General features: G+C 49.3%; 6 protein-coding genes across 6 annotated transcripts; 4 read left to right on the top strand and 2 right to left on the bottom strand.

Moving 5' to 3' along the window:
• Nucleotides 1-1,286: 1,286 nt before the first annotated feature.
• ColSpa_01751 (uncharacterized protein) lies at nucleotides 1,287-3,254 on the top strand (the record flags this gene model as incomplete). Its single annotated transcript, XM_049267963.1, has 3 exons — nucleotides 1,287-1,799; nucleotides 1,872-2,122; nucleotides 2,336-3,254. 3 exons carry the CDS (start codon nucleotides 1,287-1,289, stop codon nucleotides 3,252-3,254), a joined length of 1,683 nt encoding a protein of 560 aa, XP_049123920.1.
• A 1,830-nt stretch (nucleotides 3,255-5,084) lies between these two features.
• Nucleotides 5,085-6,884, top strand: ColSpa_01750 (cytochrome P450 monooxygenase TRI13; the record flags this gene model as incomplete). The annotated part of the gene is made up of 2 exons (XM_049267962.1): nucleotides 5,085-5,543; nucleotides 5,607-6,884. The coding sequence occupies 2 exons, from the start codon at nucleotides 5,085-5,087 to the stop codon at nucleotides 6,882-6,884; spliced, it is 1,737 nt and encodes a 578-aa protein (XP_049123919.1).
• A 3,041-nt stretch (nucleotides 6,885-9,925) lies between these two features.
• Nucleotides 9,926-11,259, bottom strand: ColSpa_01749 (uncharacterized protein; the record flags this gene model as incomplete). The annotated part of the gene is made up of 2 exons (XM_049267961.1): nucleotides 9,926-10,989; nucleotides 11,046-11,259. 2 exons carry the CDS (start codon nucleotides 11,257-11,259, stop codon nucleotides 9,926-9,928), a joined length of 1,278 nt encoding a protein of 425 aa, XP_049123918.1.
• Nucleotides 11,260-11,994: 735 nt separating this feature from the next.
• ColSpa_01748 (fumarylacetoacetate hydrolase domain-containing protein 2) lies at nucleotides 11,995-13,208 on the top strand (the record flags this gene model as incomplete). The annotated part of the gene is made up of 6 exons (XM_049267960.1): nucleotides 11,995-12,025; nucleotides 12,085-12,323; nucleotides 12,385-12,443; nucleotides 12,502-12,758; nucleotides 12,832-12,928; nucleotides 12,983-13,208. 6 exons carry the CDS (start codon nucleotides 11,995-11,997, stop codon nucleotides 13,206-13,208), a joined length of 909 nt encoding a protein of 302 aa, XP_049123917.1.
• Nucleotides 13,209-13,695: 487 nt separating this feature from the next.
• On the bottom strand, nucleotides 13,696-14,167 carry ColSpa_01747 (uncharacterized protein; the record flags this gene model as incomplete). Its single annotated transcript, XM_049267959.1, has 2 exons — nucleotides 13,696-13,847; nucleotides 14,038-14,167. 2 exons carry the CDS (start codon nucleotides 14,165-14,167, stop codon nucleotides 13,696-13,698), a joined length of 282 nt encoding a protein of 93 aa, XP_049123916.1.
• Nucleotides 14,168-15,039: 872 nt separating this feature from the next.
• On the top strand, nucleotides 15,040-16,578 carry ColSpa_01746 (FAD-dependent monooxygenase OpS4; the record flags this gene model as incomplete). Its single annotated transcript, XM_049267958.1, has 5 exons — nucleotides 15,040-15,189; nucleotides 15,213-15,960; nucleotides 16,009-16,057; nucleotides 16,111-16,300; nucleotides 16,375-16,578. The coding sequence occupies 5 exons, from the start codon at nucleotides 15,040-15,042 to the stop codon at nucleotides 16,576-16,578; spliced, it is 1,341 nt and encodes a 446-aa protein (XP_049123915.1).
• Between the last annotated feature and the right edge of the window lie 1,446 nt (nucleotides 16,579-18,024).

Below are 18,024 nucleotides of genomic sequence, written 5' to 3'. Positions count from 1 at the left end.
ATCAATATGATAACCCAATGTTGCCAATTTTGAGGTAGACAACAGAAGGAAAGGAACAAAAAGCAATGTTTTTGTGAGACTCACGCTACCCCAACACAAAGGGAATTTTCCCTGCTGCCACGTGTAGAAGCGGTTCTCTGATCACGAACAGTGGGCAATATGGACAGCAGCCGACTGGTTAGATGAGATGCAGCGTCGACTGCTCGGTTGCATCTCGTTAGAACAAGAAAGAGAAAAAAAAACACCCCGTAAGTTTCTACGATTTCCTTAGTTTCATCCTCCTCCCTGTGGTCATTCCTTATGTATAGTAGGATAGGAATCATGATGCAGACCCATTGGACCCTGACAAGGCCGGAAAAACTGGCGTCCATTACCCTTCTTGCGAATTGAGCAGTCTTGCGAAAGAGTACACTCATGTCCTCCTAACCGTCCACGGAAGAATCAAATTTTGGTTATAGGTCATATCGCCCACCATCTACTGCGACCTATCAAATTAGCTTGGGATTTGCAATGATGGTTCAAGCTGCGGATCTTGCGTTGGTCAACCGTTTGGCTGAATCGCCAAGACCGAAGAGCTCATACCATTAGGGTCAGCTAACGCCCTTCAGCTGGGCAAGCGCCCAATTTCTGGTTAGCGTCTGAAGCACTGATGAACCTTCAATCTAGCGCCAGAGGCCTTCTTATGCAACAAAAGCTTACGAACCGACGATCCAGCAGGGGTACCGCCGTCTTGGTGTACATACCATCACCGTTTGCACCCTTTTCCAGAGGGCAACGTCCTTAATGTGATGGAGCCGTACTCTCTGCGCTCAAGTCCACTAGTGCAACTTCAACTTTGGGCGAGGAGGTCTACATTCTTCTTTTTGAACTAACAACTGCAGTCTCAATCTGTCACCAGTCTGTGTTCCTGCATCAACTTAGGCTTTCGAGATGTGATCGACGTGCTAGGAACAGCGCCATTGTGGATGTAAACAGTGATCTGCACGACGCCTCCACCTTTGATCTTACCACGCAAAAGCATGGTGAGATGGGCCGCCGACAGCTCCCAGTGCGATGCCGGCCCGTGAATCATTGTTGACTGGGGAGATTTCGCATTCTCCGGAATCCTGTCTTCCAGCCCCATTAACATTCCAGTATATAACCCACTACGCATTCCTCAAACGTTGCCTCGTTGACAGTCTGGCATTCATTCACGTTCCTTATTTATTGCCCGCCAGCAGCTTTGCAGCAGATTGTCCAAGGGCATCGATTGACGATCAACAATCAACAACCAACAACCAATAACCATGGATTCAGGAATTGAGCCCGCGCAGACTGCCACCCTTGCACCGGCGCCCGCCTTCAACACGGAGCCAGTTGCAATATTCTGGCTTGTGTGGGCGGGGGTTTGGACTGTCACAGTGCTCTGTGGTATGGCATTTCTCTTTTCCAACCGCAAAATGCCTTTTCTGAGAATCCGTGGGTTGGCTTTGTCGTTTGGCGCCGTCACCATGCTCCATCTGTACTGGGTATCGGTCCAGATCGGTCTGTCAATTGGTCAATTTGTTCCCGACGGCGCAGAGTTTTGGGTGATGGGACTTTACCTGCCCTTCGGCATTGCTCTCTTCCACGCCTCCAACAGCCGCTTCCTGCATGTCGCCAAGGCGCAGCGCAAATATGCGGAGAAGCCACTTTGCCCACGGTCCAAGTCACAGTCGCCTGCCTGCAACTGCAGAGATAAGACCCTGGCGGGAAGGCTCCGCAAGTTAGACTACACCACCAAAATGCTGGCTGTGGTTAGCACGGGCATGGTCGTACAGGTATGTGACGTTGACCAAAGCCATGGGCCGTGCTTGACAGCTTGACACATCGCTGACATGTACGACGATCAGCTTCTCCTAATGGTTGTCATGTATCTCGTCTCACGCAAGTATCACCCATGGTTTGGCGTCCCCGGCACGGAAGTCAGAGGCACTCCGATGCAACGGAAGGTCGAGATGGGTCGAGGTTGGGAATGGTGGCCTTCGGTCTTTTGGCAGTTTGTCTGGGCCTGGATGGTCGCGCCTGTCATTCTCTGGAAATCACGGGGGATCAGAGACACCCAAGGGTGGCGTCTTCAGACCATTGCATGCTGCACCGCAAGGTGAGTGGAATCAAGTCTAGCGTTCCGGCGCCGGCAACAAGCGAATTCCTGCAACCAGCACTAATGAACTCAGCCTGCACGCTACACCAATGTGGCTTGTTGCCTTATATGTACCAAACATGGCGCCCGTCAACAAATACTTTATCCCCCCTCAGTGGTCAGTTATATGAAGCATGCATCGGCACCCCGCTTGGTCATACTTACACCACCCAGGATTTGCCTCTCCATCACCTTTATCGAAGTCTTCGCCATCTTCGTTCCATGTTGGCAAGTGTTGAAACACAAGTCGCTCCAACAAGAGACACTTGAGTCTATCGCCCTTTGGGAAGCCAAGAACAAGTCCCGCAACGGCAGCGATTCTATCATCACCGACTCAACTAAAGTTGGGTCTGACGCCTCCATCACTTGGAAGTCACTGGTACAGCTCGAAAAAGACACCAGTCAGGCCGACAGTGTGTATACCATGGGCGCTCTAGAGTATGTTTTGGAAAAGAACCCCGAGCCCCTGCGCAAGTTCTCGGCTCTCAGAGACTTTTCTGGAGAAAACATTGCGTTCCTGTCAGCTGTTGGAGAGTGGAAAGCATCGATTCCGCGAGGTCCTGACGCGCAACAACGGTCATCAGAGCTCACCCGTGAGCGTTTCAACCGCGCCCTTCGAATCTACACCGAGTTCATCAGCCCCCACCACGCCGAGTTCCAGATCAACATCGCATCACAAGACCTCAAGCGGTTGGAGACAGTCTTCGAGAACGCTGCTAGGATTTTATATGGCTACAAGACTGAGCGGTTCTTCGATCCTGTGGTTCCATTTGAGGATGTAACTTGGGGCCCAGAATCTTCTTCCGGTAATTCAGACAAAGGGACCTGGTCGCGAGATGGCAGAGGAGACTGCATCACGGATCGTGTGCAATACTGGGGGGAGATCCCAGAGGCCTTCAACGCGGATGTGTTTGATAATGCGGAGACCAGTATTAAGTATCTTGTTCTGACAAACACTTGGCCGAAATTTGTCAAGGAGAGGAGGTACTCGCTAGGCTCCGAGGATTCTGGAGAAACCACAGACACGTACCACTCGAATTCCACTTTGTCGAGGGTTGCGAAGTATTTTAGGGCTATGAAAACTGTAGTGTAGGCTTCGGCGCTTTGGGCAAGGTTTTCCTTTTCTTTCTGCGATGATATCCCTAGTCTTCAATGACTCTATACCAATTTGTAATTTCTTTCCATAAGTTAGCAATTAAAACTCAGCAGCAGATGTGCTAAACTCTCACTGCTCTCAGATCCAGTTGGGTGACCACACGAGAGGCCAGTATCCCACGTTTAGTCGAGCTTCCAGGTTGCTGCAGTACCGACGTGTGGCGGCTATTTAGATCTTGATCGCAACGCCCAGCTGACGGGCCATCAAAGGAGCAGAAGGCCAGAGAAATACTTTAAATCAACGGAAACGGCTGTAAATGGCTTTCCCTATTTGAGAGCGGCTTGCGACATCCGAGTGTGGACCTGCAACAATGGCTTCCTGAAGGAACAGGTGCCATCTTTGGAGACATCGCAGTAAGTTTTGCACCTTACAGTTTTCATAATCAATGATTACGTGAGGCTTCGTTGGTTGGCTAGATGTCTAACCTGTTGCGAGACTCGGAAGAATCTTGGCTTCTGCCACCACAAAGGGGGCGTAACGCGATACCACCGGTATCGGCCAAATGTCACGATGAAAAACCTTTGTATCCCTGTTTTGAGTCGCAAAAGAAATTGTGATTTACGGGTTAGGAACACTGATAATGAGTTAAAAATGATACCTGCGAGTATCGTACTTTTGTGGCAGGCGAATATATGGCAAGTATACATTAGAGGAAGGAAGAGGGGAAGTCTACAGAGTCATTAGTGATCCACTCCCAGTTGGTACTTCATCACTGCATAGATCTCAAGCTGAGCGATGCTGTTGTGACTATCCCTCTGCCAGGAAAACCATATGTGCTTCGCCGAATTATGTCAGGGTATGGGCGAATCTGGTACGGCCATACCTTGGAACCAAAAAGCTTGAGTCTTGTTTTGATGTAGATCATACTTCTCAGACCAATCTTGTCTGATCATGTTGTCTTATTTTGAAGCGATAGACACTGGGGTTTCTCACTACCGAGCTCAACAACACTCGTTTCTCTACCTACGCACTTTTACTCTATTTCTCTGTCACTGAGGTGCAGCCATTCTATAATCTCTCTGCGACTAGTTACTTAAGTTAAATCCTTCTCAAAACGAAGCACATCATCACTCTTCCCATCGTCATGTGCATCATTGTGGCCTCTACCTATGTTGACATAGTCTCCTGAGAGGGACAACTCCCCTCCTATAGGGATTTGAGTATGACGTCAATCGTGGAATATCCACATAACGCAACCATCGACAGCGAAAAAAGCTAAGTTACATTACTACGAAACTGTGGCTAGGCTCAGTACCACAGGTTCTGCTCCTATTGTGAGACCAAGGTTTCTCGAACGTGCTTGGAAGCTCCAAGTATAGGTAACATAAGAGTAGGGCGCCTGCTGACAGATTCCTAAAGCGCGCCTTTGAATGATGGTTCATTTCAGCAATCATTGAAACTGCTGTCGATAAGCCCCATCCTTTATTGTCAGCCTGAAAACTCATTATAACTTGGTGGTTTTGCATTCGTCTGTGGGGTAGACCCAAGCCTTTCAATCGGAATCCGCGGCTACCGCTGTACCCCTTCCGTCCACGACAAATGCCCAACTTTCTCCGCACCCTGGCCACTTCGTCATAATCCTTCGTCCGAAGCTGCTCTGCTCAATTCCCGCGGAGCCGGCCATGCATTCTTCATATAAATACTTCAGGCTGACAGTACGACACTAAATCAAAGTCAGGCTATTTGAAAATTGGATCACACTTGTTCCGTTTCTAAATGTGAGTACCAAAGCCAACAGCAGCTTATTTTCCACCAAACTTGAAAATCATGACCTGGCTCAACTTGATTACTGCCATTTTTGTTGCGGTGGCTGTGGCCATGCGCCTTGTTTATCCTCGCCTTCTGCCCAAGCCCATTCCTGGCATCCCGTGCAACAAAGAGTCAACCACGCGGTTACTGGGAGATGCGCAGTATTTTATTGATCTTGACAGAAACGGGAAATTCTGGGCCAGCTTCTTCACCGATCTCCTCGCAAAGTACAAGACACCAATAGCCCAATACTTTCCAGGGCCGTTCGAAGGCACCCATGTCGTCATTGGAGATTATCGTGAGGCTCGTGACCTCATGACAAAGCGCGGCAAGGATCTTGGTAGGGGTTACAAGAACAACGTGACGTGGCAGGGGGTCCTCCCCGAGCATTTTATTGCCATGGATGATTTCCACCCGTCTTTTAAAGAGGCGAAGTTTCTAACTAAAGACTTGATGACACCAAGTTTTCTTCATGGAGTAAGCAGTTAGCTTCAATTTGCCTTTGCCGTTAGCCGAGTGCACCGCTCTAACGATACCCAGGTATCTGCACCTGCTTCGTACAAAATGGTGATGAACTTTATCAACCTGTGGAAGGTCAAGGCTGTCATGGCTAAAGGGTTACCTTTTGACGCAGCCGAGGACTTAGAGGGTTTCACCTACGATATTATGATGACTGCTGCTTTCGGAATCGCGGAGCAAAAAAGTCACACCCTGGACCGACTACGCACTATTCAGAAAGCCGAGACAGTAGAGGTTCAAGGCAATGCCTCTGTTCAAATTGCCAAATTCCCACATACAGACAAACCAGAGCTGCTCGCTGCCCTTAATACGTTAAATGCTAAAGTCAACGGTTCTCTTCGGTCAACAATACCAAGGACCTTTCACGCAGTAAACAACTTCCGACCCTCCGTTCGCCGTGCCTTCAAATCAAAGAGAACAATCATTCAATCTCATATTGACCGGTCGGTCAAGAAGTTATCTCGAAGTGGCTTGAAGGAAGAGTTCGCGTCGGCAGTGGATTACGTGGTATCACGTGAAAGGTTCGCCGCTGAGAGTGCTGGTAGGCCTCCTGCCTTTAACTCTCTGCGTATGAATGATATGCTGTGGGGCTATCTGGTCGGTGGGCAAGAATCCACGCACAGCACGCTATGCTTCACAGTGAAATATCTCGGGGCAAATCATGACGCCCAATCGAAGTTGCGCAGGGCCCTACATCTCGCTTATCCTAAGGCAAATGACCACAACTGTCAGCCGACCATCGAAGAGATTATCAAGACGCAAGTCCCCTTCTTAGATGCATTTATTGAAGAGACTCTGCGTATGTGCAGCCCTGCAGCGGCAGTGACAAAGGAGGCGCTCTGTGATATGATGGTCTTAGGATACGTCATCCCAAAGGGCACTCCGATTATGTTCTTGTTAGGCGGCCCTACAATCAAAGAACCAGGGGCAGAAGTCAAGGAGTCAAAGCGCAGTGAAACATCGCAGAAGCTCTGCGGTGAGGGTGTGGACGATTGGTCCCAGAGTCCATTCCCGCCTGGTGAGTTCCACGTCGAGCGTTGGTTACAGCCTGACGAGAATGGAGACATTACGTTCAACAATAAGGCTGGGCCGTTTATGAGTTTTAGTAGTGGACTAAGGGGATGCTGGGGTAAAAGATTGGCGTACCTAGAGCTCAAGTTGATCGTTACCTTACTGGTATGGAATTTGGAGTTCAACAGACTGCCTACTGAGATGGAAAACAATGGACTTGTTGAGGGGATATTTACGAAGCCTAAGTCATGCTTGGTCAAACTAGAGAGTAGTGACTGTAGAGCGTGAAGTGATGGGTCTTTGGAAGGAAATGCAGGTATCGTAAAATAGTTGCGCGACAGTAAAAACAGGCCGTTGTGATGAGTTATAGGACCCCATTTTATAACGTCTGAAAATTTGGAGAGATTATTTCATGTATGATCTTTTCAATCCATCTGAGCTTTTTATCATAACCCATGGCATCGGCTAACAACAGCCTTTGAATCAGAATTTATGATTTGCTACAAGAGAGCTAAGCACAAACTTGCAATAACATCTTGAAAACCTCGTGTTGCCACTGTCTGAACTCTCAGTTATTGAATCTCCCAATTCCAGAGCCTGAGCTTGATGTATCTAAGTGAAACTTGTTGAGTCCATGATGACCGATTTGCGCATCCTCTCGAATTCAGGTGGCGTGGTTGTAACCAGAGCGTCCATATTCGACCCTGTTGTATCCGGAACGTCCATCCTCTTCCTCACGACGATTGTATCCAGATCGACCGTCAGTTATGCTGTTGTATCCAGAGCGCCCGTCTTCTTCTTCACGGCGGTTATATCCAGAACGCCCATCCTCGACACTATTGTATCCAGAGCGCCCGTCCTCTTCCTCCCGACGGTTATTTCCTGAACGTCCATCGGTAGAGACATCTGTGTCTGCTTGAGCAGAGCCACCATTCCGGCGTCGAAGAAAAATAGAGTTCTGATTGTCAAGGCTTGCAGACACCTCAGGCTCAAAGGAAATATCTTCTATGAGCTCACTGGTTTCTTGAAGAATGGTTTCCGTCGATTTTGAAATCATCTGATTCTGAAGTTGGTTGCTGCAGACCCCCATACTCTTATTGATCTAGGTTATCGTTGATTAGAAAAGACATGCTCAACATCGAATGACCAACGTCTTCAGAACGTTTGGTGGACAACTGTACCGTTGAAAAGACGCTTTCATAGTTGAAGAGCGACAAAATCAAGACAAAACTGATTAGAGATATCAGGATGGTGCGTCCGGTCGAGCCACGAGGAGTAGGACCCCTAGGCACTGACCCATAGGTCGGCAAAGAAGCTTCTTTCGTCATGATGGGGGGAGAATACAAAAAACCGATAACACAAGTACTAAGAATGGGAACTGTGTGGCAGAACAGGGATCGCTTCAGTGTAATATGTGGTAACTCATACACGAGGAGCAAAGATTTCGACGAAGTGGTGTTTTCTCGGAGGTTGAAGATATATCGACTCACACAAGACTCGGATGATCAAGACACAAAAAAGAGAAAGACCTAGGGGAAGGGATGGCTATACAAATAGAAAACCATGACGCAACAACACGAGCTTCGAGGACCAAGAGGCGAGGGGCATGGGATTGGGCATAGCGGGGATGGCATCGGCGAATATGCCCGAATAGCCAATGACGCATCCTCATCGCCAGTACTCATGCTTTTCAGGTATTGGGGGAAACGACGACTTCGGTCTCGCCGCAAGAAAAAGCTATTTTTCTGGAAATAGTTGCAGATGTACACCCTCCACGAAGAGCTAGTTAGAAGCTGAAGAAATGGTGTTCGTCATTCGTCACATCTCTAGCTTCATTCACACGCCACGACCCACTCTCATAGGATACTTGCTCCAACGTGTTACCAACAGAGATTGGCCTTGATTTGATAGGCTGAACAGCCCTTTCTTGAAGATAGCGGACGTGTTTCCGGTTCCTGATTAGCGGAGTCCCTGGGCCAGGGCCTGGCCCAACCGTAAGGCATACCAACCGTTGCAAAGGTTCCAACAGTTCCAACGGCCCCCAACTCCGGATTTGTGGCAATGCTGCAGGGGAGCGATCGTGAGCATGGTAAAATTTGGCGTCATTTCGACCAATGCGAGGCCACGCACCTAGCTTCTGTGCCGCAGCGTAGCCTGCCCGCTTACACATGATGAAGAATACCTGTTGCAGGCATTCAACCAACGCACCTATCACGGCTCGGCGCCTAGCAGAAGTCTGGCTCGCCAGACGCAGCCCACTTACTCTGCCTCGGGCGACGGCAACTCGGTGGGTACGGCTGCCTATGCGAGACTGCCTTAAACCAGTGTTATGGTTCGGTCAGAACTGCATTACCCGAGAGTGCGCGAATGAAGTCAAGGAACTCAAATTCATTGGTTTAGTCTTGGAAAACTGACATGCATATGCTTAGCCTCGCAAAATCTCAGAAAAAGGATGGTATGAGCGATAAGATGAGATGTGGTTCGCCTCGGTGTGATGGCTCCCTCAAAATAACGGGCTACGCCCGAGCCTACCCACTACAAATTTCCGGACACTCACTCTGTCCGGATTCGGAGGCAAAGGGCAAGAGATAATTAAACCTGCATAAATTGAGCACCGGCATCCTCTCCCGCATGGAGAAACGAACCCCAAAGGAGCAAGGATCACTCATACCTCTTGTCAGCATGTGAGGACCGGTAAATACCGGCTGAGTAACCTGGCGGCGGCACAGTTCATTGTATTTACGGCAACTATCTATTACACGGTGAGTCCATTACGGTTCAATCGGCCGTACTGTAGGAGTTTAGGGCGTCGCCGATGGCTCCCACTGCAGCATGGAGCGCGTGTCGATATTTAGACCACGCCCTTCTTCCATCCTCAGCCCTATAGAAGTGGAATAGTGCCGCATTCCAGAGTCCTCTAACGCAATGATAATGTTATTTCGCGGGAGCGGGAGAGATCCTCTGTTTAGAGTGCAATGTGGCCATATGTAAAGGATGAAAGGCGGATAAAAGATTGGTTTAATGAATCTGACACATCTAGCACGGTACACATAAGGCTGGAAAGTTCCCGGTAAGGAGTGCAAGACAGCGTGAGCGTAGTTCAATGTCCGTGGGAGTAAGAAATTGGGAACTGCCTGGGACACAATTTTTGCGTATTGTGCGATCGCCTGGATACTTTGAACCCTTACCACTAGACAACGCTATGATGGCCCCTTTCGTGAGCAGGCAAACACCTTTTCTACACATTCATAAGGTGTTGGAAAGAACGGATAAATTTGGGTGAATATCTGGCTGTTTTTCCCAGAGATGCTCAATTCTCCATACAGTATCTAGCCTTCCCATACAAAGTCTTGGTCGATGCCAGGAATTAGTGGTCTGAGGGCCATTCCGTAGTCCCCAGCATTTGGTATTCGGAGAAGAGTGTGGATGTGGAACTTGGCCGGCTCACTGTTGGTTAAGAAGACGCCAGAGTGATGGTCAAACTCAATCAGGACCACCGGGCTTTGAATACGATAGTAGAAAGGGTCCTGATTGCTGAATCCTCCTATCCAGCTGAAATACGTCTCATGGAACCATGATTTGATGTGGTTCATTCTTATTTCCCTGGCCCTTTGAGGGAGATAGATAAGGTACTGGTTCAGGATACCGATTACGAGCTGTTGTTGCTCAGAATTCATATCCTTCACAAGAATTCCCTCGTACGGCACAGTGCGGTTGTCTCGATATGCGCCGCAGAGGTGTCTTTGATCATCGTGATTCCACCTTCCCTTCGGCATCGCAGGATCCTTAAGCAACTTATAAGTTTGTGCCTTATGCTGGAGGCTTGCAGGGAGTGATTGCATCAGCTGCAGACCAAGTCGTTCCTCTGTCTCCAAGATACGGGTTCCCTTATACGGACCTTCATCAATCAGGTTGGGCTCCGCCCCAGTGAACCATGGTGACGCCACGATCTGGCCCTTGCACAAAAAGATGTTTAGACATAGATGATGGCCATAGAATGAGAAGCCCCATGGCTGACTTATTGAGGGCTCTCCAAACAACACAAAATTGTAAGAGTACTCGTTACAAATGGTAGGCGCCTTAACGAGCTCGCCCAAGAACCCGTTGATCCGCATGGCGCCAAGCGCCTTGGCGTAACCCTCTGGCGAGAGTGTTGTCTCGAGAACTTTCAGAATACTTTCTCGTAGGTTTGAGTCAAGCTCGTCGAGGCGTATGCCCTTGTCGCTCAGAAGAAACTCCGGGTTCGACCACGAGCGCCACTCAGGCGAGTCGACGTGATATGAGAGTATTGACTTTCGATTGTCATCGAGCTGTGACAGGACGGTGTTGGTGGCGTTGACGATCTCCTGGATCGGCACGCCCTCATCTTCCAACTGGAACAAGTCACGCTTTACTGTACCTAAGTCCGTTAGTCGTCTTTCTCCTTAACGTTCAATGCCCGCGACCTACCATCCGTTGTGATGCCGGTGAATGGTTCTTTGAACATCTCCCGCCAGTGGAGATACAGGGCATGTAGCCACGGCGGGTTCCCACTGTCTTTAAAGGCTTTCACATACTCGTGTGCATCTTGGCTTCTCATCGTCGTGAAGCGCGGTGTGCTGATGTCCGGCAAATGTTGGCGGTATTCGCCGCCATGGGGTGGTTGCTCTTGCGCTCCGGACATCGTAATTACTGCGCTTGAGATCTGGAGAAGGAGATTTCTTGGAGTTTTCCTCTTCTGATTGTAAACTGGTGCGGTACTTGTGACGATGACTGGGAATCTTTTCGCAGTTGTGTTTTTTACCTGATAGCTGTCCTACTTGCAATGCCTCGGGCCAGGATATTAACTACGTTGCAAAAGGGAGCCTTTGAGGCGAGGTTTGGTTGAATTGAAGGAAACCAAAAACAATTTACACAATAGACAACTGCGTGAGTGATTACACCTCAATCAGACCATATCTAACGAAACCGTGATCAAGTACCGCAGTCACCAAGACAGAATCCTCGGCAGCAATCGGTCCATGCGTTGGCCGGCAGCAACCCCTCACTTTCCGGCCCCTCAATGTTTCGCCACCCCTCATCCTCGCATCTCCCCCATAATTCTCCAACGTGCGCCCTCAAGCGGACCGGCTTTTCCGCCGTCATTGATATGTTAGCCCCAGTTGACCAATGGCATAGCCCAGGCATACGATTAGCACGACGCGATGCAAGTCTGGGTGCGAACTCTCGATTTGCCGGACCTCCGAAGCGTCGGCACTTGCGCCGGGTGCCCCCAGCGTTGCCCCAGTCGGATTCCACGATGCGGGAACTTTTCCTCTCTCCAGTTTGTGGATGTCATCCGAATTTCTACTTCAAGGTTGATTTGAGTTAGAATCTTACGACCTCTGCACATTAGACCTTCGGCCCCAGTTTCGACAAGATGGCTTCGGAATCGCAATCACCCTTTGCCCGTAAGTCATCCCCTTCGTAATCTCTGGTTATCGTGACACTCGCCGCTGACCTGATAAAGGCCTCGTGCGATTCGTCCCACGATCTGACCCCACCAAGATCCTCATTGGAGAACCTGAATCAGACTCTGTCGACGTTGGTATCGCGGTGCGCAACGGTGAGGATGTCAAGGTTGTGGTGTGGTCGGGATCTAGCGTCCTCAAGCCGGGCTCGAAGACCGATCACCGGGCCATCATTGACCGCATCCTCTCACCCGTTTCTGCCGACGAGGTCGGTACTATCCGATGCATCGGTCTGAACGTAAGTAGCCAATGGTCAAGGAAGCCCGATATGCACGCAAAATCAAGCTAATGAAATGTAGTACATTCAGCACGCAAAGGAGGTTGGCGTCGCTTTGCCTGACGTACCCACTGTGTTCCTGTGAGTAGGCCTGCTCTTTTATGACTTAAACCACAAGATGTTAATTGCCAACTCACAGGAAGCCGAATACAGCGCTGGGAGACCCTTGGCCTGCACCAACTGTTCTTCCCCTACTTACTCAAGCAGATGACTGCGGCGATTACGAGTCTGAGCTTGCTGTCGTTCTGGGAAAGACCGCCAAGAATGTATCCGAGGCAAATGCTATGGATTACGTTTTGGGTTACACTGCCTGCAACGACGTGTCCAGCCGGACATACCAGCTGAACCAGTCTCAGTGGTGCTTTGCCAAGGGTTTCGACGGCTCATGTCCCTTAGGTGAGTCTCCCATAAAACGGTCTGGTAAAGACATTGGATATAAACCATCCACAATCTAACTGGCAACATACAGGCCCGACCCTGGTTTCTAAAGACCTCATCCCGGACCCAGCTAAACTGCAAATGCGGGGGCTCAAAAACGACGAAGTTCTCCAGCAAAGTGGCATCGAGTAGGTGTTTCCCACACATCAAGTTATCGACAAACACTGACGTTGTGGAACCAGTGATCTCATTTTCAGCGTCCCAAAGATCATTAGCTTCCTGTCCCAAAGCACAACTCTGCCAGCCGGTACCGTCATCATCACCGGCACCCCTGCTGGCGTAGGCTTAGGCCGCAAGCCCAAGGTAACATTGAAGGATGGAGACGAGTTCAAGGTTGAGATCTTGCCTCACATTGGAACACTTGTCAACGTTTTCCAGAACGAGGGTGTCACTGCTGTTGGGCAGTAGAAAGATATTAGGGTTATTTACTATTTAGTCGGAAAACATTATGTCTCACTAAGCATCCTAATAAAACATACAAATGCGGTAGTGTCCTGATGCTCCCATTCATGGTATAAACCCTGGCGTCCAGGTTACTAGTAATGCGTTCCTGAATGTGTGTGAGATAGTCCGGCTTAGAAATTCTAATGAACCGATATAGACATTACCATAGTCTTTGAGAGTGTAGAACTAACCATTACAGCAGCAACTGTTTGGCGGATTGGAATCCGGATCTCTCGATAATCTGATCAGCATATTGCCTTTGAGCCCATTGAGCATCGCTTAATTAAGAACTCAGGTCTCCTGTTGGTTAACGACTTCTCCAGGATCGGTTGTGTTTGTCATTGAATCCGAATATGGTATCCGTTGTCAAAGATTTTAATCACCTATCTGTTGTACCCCGAGTGTTTCTGATTTTGATGGGGTCTTGTGAAACCCCCTTATGGACACCTGTCTAGCTCTCAAGCAGTTGCGGGACCTTTTCAAGAAGATGCTCAACAACCGCGTCCGGTCCCCTCTCAACCTGCAGGCCATGGGGAATTGCATATGTTTTGATACCTGGCCTAAGTGATCTCGCCGTGGAAAGAATCTGGTCAGCCTCCTCGGCTGTCCACATTGATGCACAGAACTAAAAGAGTTTTATCAGCAAGATCTTTCATAACTAACAGTTTTGATCACATAGCTTACAAGAACGTCAGGCTGATGTTGTTTCACCTTGCCCTCCACTTCATCTATCTCTCGGGGGGTGTCAGTATCCTGGGTCACCTTTCCAAGCAAAGGAGGCTGTGGAGCTCACTCTCGCAGTTGGCAACATGCTCAATCGTGTAGCGATCTTTGAGCTCCTCAACAACACGCCCAACAAGACGCTTCGCCCGCTCCGGTGCAGTGTTGACCGTGACCAACTTGTACGGACCCTTGGGCGCCATGGTGCGGGGTTGGGTTTTGGGTGAGAGGGAATAATGCAACGGATATGAGAAAGGGTTTGTAGAAGGGTGTTCGAATGTTTAGATCTGCGTTGTGTGATAGCTTGCAGGATGAGAAATTGGTCAGCAAAGTTTGGATGATGAATTTTGTATCTACAAAGCTACAGTGATGTGCCGGTCATTGCTCCCGACCCCCGCTGACTATTGTCCACACTCGGCAGATCGTCCCACGCATCGCGCCGAGATCGCACCCGAAAGCATACCCACCGAAAGCTGACTAACTTGTTCCTACCCTCAGGGACTGGTCGAAACCCGATTCCATGCCGGCTTTGCCGGTTTCACCTTCAACTTCCACTAAATCACTTACAGCATCGATAATTCTTCCATAATTATTCTATCAATTACTGTTGTATTGCCGCTATCACGTGTCTAGACCCGCCTCGGAAAATCCGGGCGCTTTCGGATATTCCGATCCGTCCGTCCGCCAAGCTTGGCCAGTGGCGTCCGCCCAATTCGCAGTACCCCGTGGGATGCTCTCTCGCTTCTTCCGGCTTGATCTGGGGGATGTCCGGGGGTCACACCAGGGAGTTGCCGGCGTTTGTACGCATGTAACATCGGTCGAACTGCTGAACCCAGCTGCAGCCACCTCCAAAGATTCCATGGTAAAGGATTCTTGCCATCGCTATTTCCATCCGCTCCCAGTCCCTGATTCTGTCATCGCTTGTGTCGCATGCCCTCAACATACCCGTTCCGTAGACTGATATGCTTCGGTGGCTTAACTCTTGGTTTTCACCCGGGGCATCTTCGTCTTCGTTGAGTGAAAATATGGCATGTTCATTCAAAAAACCTCTCCTCTTTCAGAAAGTGCTGATGACATGAAACAGGCCACCGCGCACACCAAATCTACCGTTCAGCTGGATATCATTGTTGTAGGCGCTGGCTTGAGCGGCCTGGCGACTGCAGTGGCAGCTGCACTGTCAGGACATCGAGTAACGGTATTTGAATCGGCAAAGGAACTTCTTGAGGTAAGCCCCATCAAAGTCTGTAGTGGCAGAGAGGTATTGAGATCGTGTCACAGGTTGGAGCGGGACTACAAGTGACGCCGAACTCCACTCGTATTCTTCAGAAATGGGGTCTGTCCGACAGACTTTGGAATTCTGCATCTAGGCCAACAGACTTAATTGTTCATCGGTATTCGGGAGAAATCCTTGCCAAAGAAGAAAACTTCAATAGAAACATCCGCGCCAAGTACCAAGCGCCCTTCCTCGGCTTGCACCGTGTCGACCTTCAGCTTTCACTTTACGAACGCGCCAAGGAGCTCGGTATTAATTTTAAGCTCGGCGAAAAGGTCGATAGCATCGACTTCGACATCCCGGAGCTCACAACACAATCTGGAGTCAAGGCTAGAGCAGACCTCATCGTCGCCGCAGACGGGCTGTGGTCACGTTCTCGCGCATGCTTTCTGAAGAAGGACGATCCGCCACTGGCGACAGGCGACCTGGCGTACCGCGTAGTTCTCCATATTGATAAGATTACAGACCCCGAGTTGAGAGAATGGATCTTGAATCCACAAGTACATTTCTGGATTGGACCCGGCGCGCATTGTGTTGGGTATTCGATGAGAGCCGAGAAGATGTATAACCTCGTACTGTTAGCGCCTGACGATCTACCCAATGGCGTAAGCCGACAAGCAGGAACCGTCGAGGACTTGAAGGCCCGGTTCAAAGAATGGGACCCAATCTTGAGGAAACTCATCGACGCAGTCGACACTGTTGAAAAGTGGAAACTGATGCACAGTACTATTGTTGCCCTCGAGCCGTGGTCGACAAGCTAACATCCTATAGGAGAGGAGATGAGTTCTTGGGTGAACGAGAAGTCCAACTTCGTGTTTGTGTGAGTGTCCAGCAAAGACCCAGGATTTCAACAATTTACTTACAGAAACATAGTGGGGACGCATGCCACCCAATGCTACCATACCTCGCTCAAGGTGCCAACTCAGCCGTAGAAGATGGTGCTGTGCTGGGCTTACTTCTTGGCCACCTCACATCCAAGACACAGCTACCAGCAGCTTTAAGACTGTACGAGAGATTACGTAAAGCGAGAGGAGAATCCATTGTCAGAGAAACGTTCAAACAGGTATTTCTTCCCATTATAATCGAAGTTATTGGTTTCCCCTACGGCAAGTCACTGACCCAACTCCCTCGTCTCAGCGCCACGATTTCCATTTGGACGATGGCCCCGAACAGGAAGCCCGAGACCAGGTCTTTATATCTCAACTAGGAAAAAAGCTGAAGGGACCGTTTCCCAGTAGATGGACTTGCCCCGAGGTTCAGCCTTGGCTGTATGGCTATGACGTATACAAGGAGGTCGAAGAAGCCATGAAGAATGATCCGTTCAGCAGGCCAAACTTGTAGGGTAGCAGTGGTGGCAGCTTGGTGTATTGTTAGCATGGTCATTTTGGGAGAATGCTTTGATAAGCGACACGTTGTGCTATATCTTCCGTTCTCTTTGTAACTGGACTCGTTAAGTAAACAGATTCCCTAGTAATCAACAATAAAGTCGTGTCGACTTCGAGCGTATCATAGAGAGGTCACCAGTCGATTCTCTTGTCGTAAACCCTCACCTCTTAGTTCCATAGCTCATGTCGCAGATTACCTTCCTACTATACCATATTATGCTCATGGTCTAGTTTTGTTAGTAAGTGCTGCAAGCCGCTAAAGGACCAATACTATAAGCGAACGAAGCTATCTTTGTATTTCTTCTTCTTTTCTATTTCTTTTTCTTTATTTCTCTTAGAAATCCTTTTGGGGCTGATGAAGGGGCGGTTCTGAGATTACGCAATTTGTCTGGGGTGTGTTAGCGTAGTAGTCTCACAAATGTTTGTGTTTCCAAGTCACCAGCATGTTCGATATACTTCAACTTGAACTGGAATCCCTGGACTTGTTACTTTAGCGCAGCCCTCTCAAACGCCGGTTAAACTGCTGATTCCAGCATCAAAAAGCATCTTTACCGGAATCCACACATTACTTCCATTGGCACAGTTCAGGCATTCTGCGTATGTGGCTTTGCGAACACGCCAAGAGACTGGGCGGCAGTGTCAGCCGAATCAAGTGGAACATAAACAGCCACATGTTACGCCCGTCTATGCTATGTCAGCGCTAACCCAGAAAAAGGCCATGCATCATCGGCATTATTGGATGGCTCGGCTACATTGTGCTCCGAAACTAGACCGCTTTGGGCAATTACAAGTCAACATGAACTCGGCCTCGTACAGCAATGCTATCGCTCAAATCCGTTATAAGAGGACAAGTGCATCTATGAACCATCGTCGGTGGCCCCGAAACACACCCAATGGTAGAAAGTGGTGCTGAGTTGAATTGGTTCTGCCTTGTTGTGTCCCGGTTAGGTCTCGTCAGGCCCCCTGTCCATCACCATACCTCTGGGATTTCCTCTTCTGCCCACAGCATTGGGGAAACCGCACATCATTCGCTGTCAGCGCAGCATGTCCCAAAAGAGATAATGGCATACAGGCGGTGCAACTGAGGTCTGCAGCCGTTGGGAAGCCGCCATTATGTATCTCGCTTAGCCCCATATCTTCGCTGACATGTAGGCCGGTGCTCTTGGCGTCGATTTGCTCGACGCATTTGCTCCTGCCGTTCTCTCTTATATTATATCTGGCCTGGACAGCTGTAACGGCTTAATCTTCAGGAAAAAAACACCGGCATTCATCAGGGTCTTGGCCTATTTTTTGCTGCGATATCTAGCTCCATTCCTCCACTTTCTACCACTGATAACTCTCCTCGCACATTAAGTTGGTCGAAGCTTCCCGATATCGTTATTGACCGCTAATATCACATTCT

Source organism: Colletotrichum spaethianum, assembly GCF_022836535.1.
Source record: "Colletotrichum spaethianum MAFF 239500 DNA, contig03, whole genome shotgun sequence".
NCBI lineage: Eukaryota > Fungi > Ascomycota > Sordariomycetes > Glomerellales > Glomerellaceae > Colletotrichum > Colletotrichum spaethianum.
Note: the sequence above shows the minus strand (reverse complement) of the source record. Positions and strands in the feature narration are given on the sequence as shown.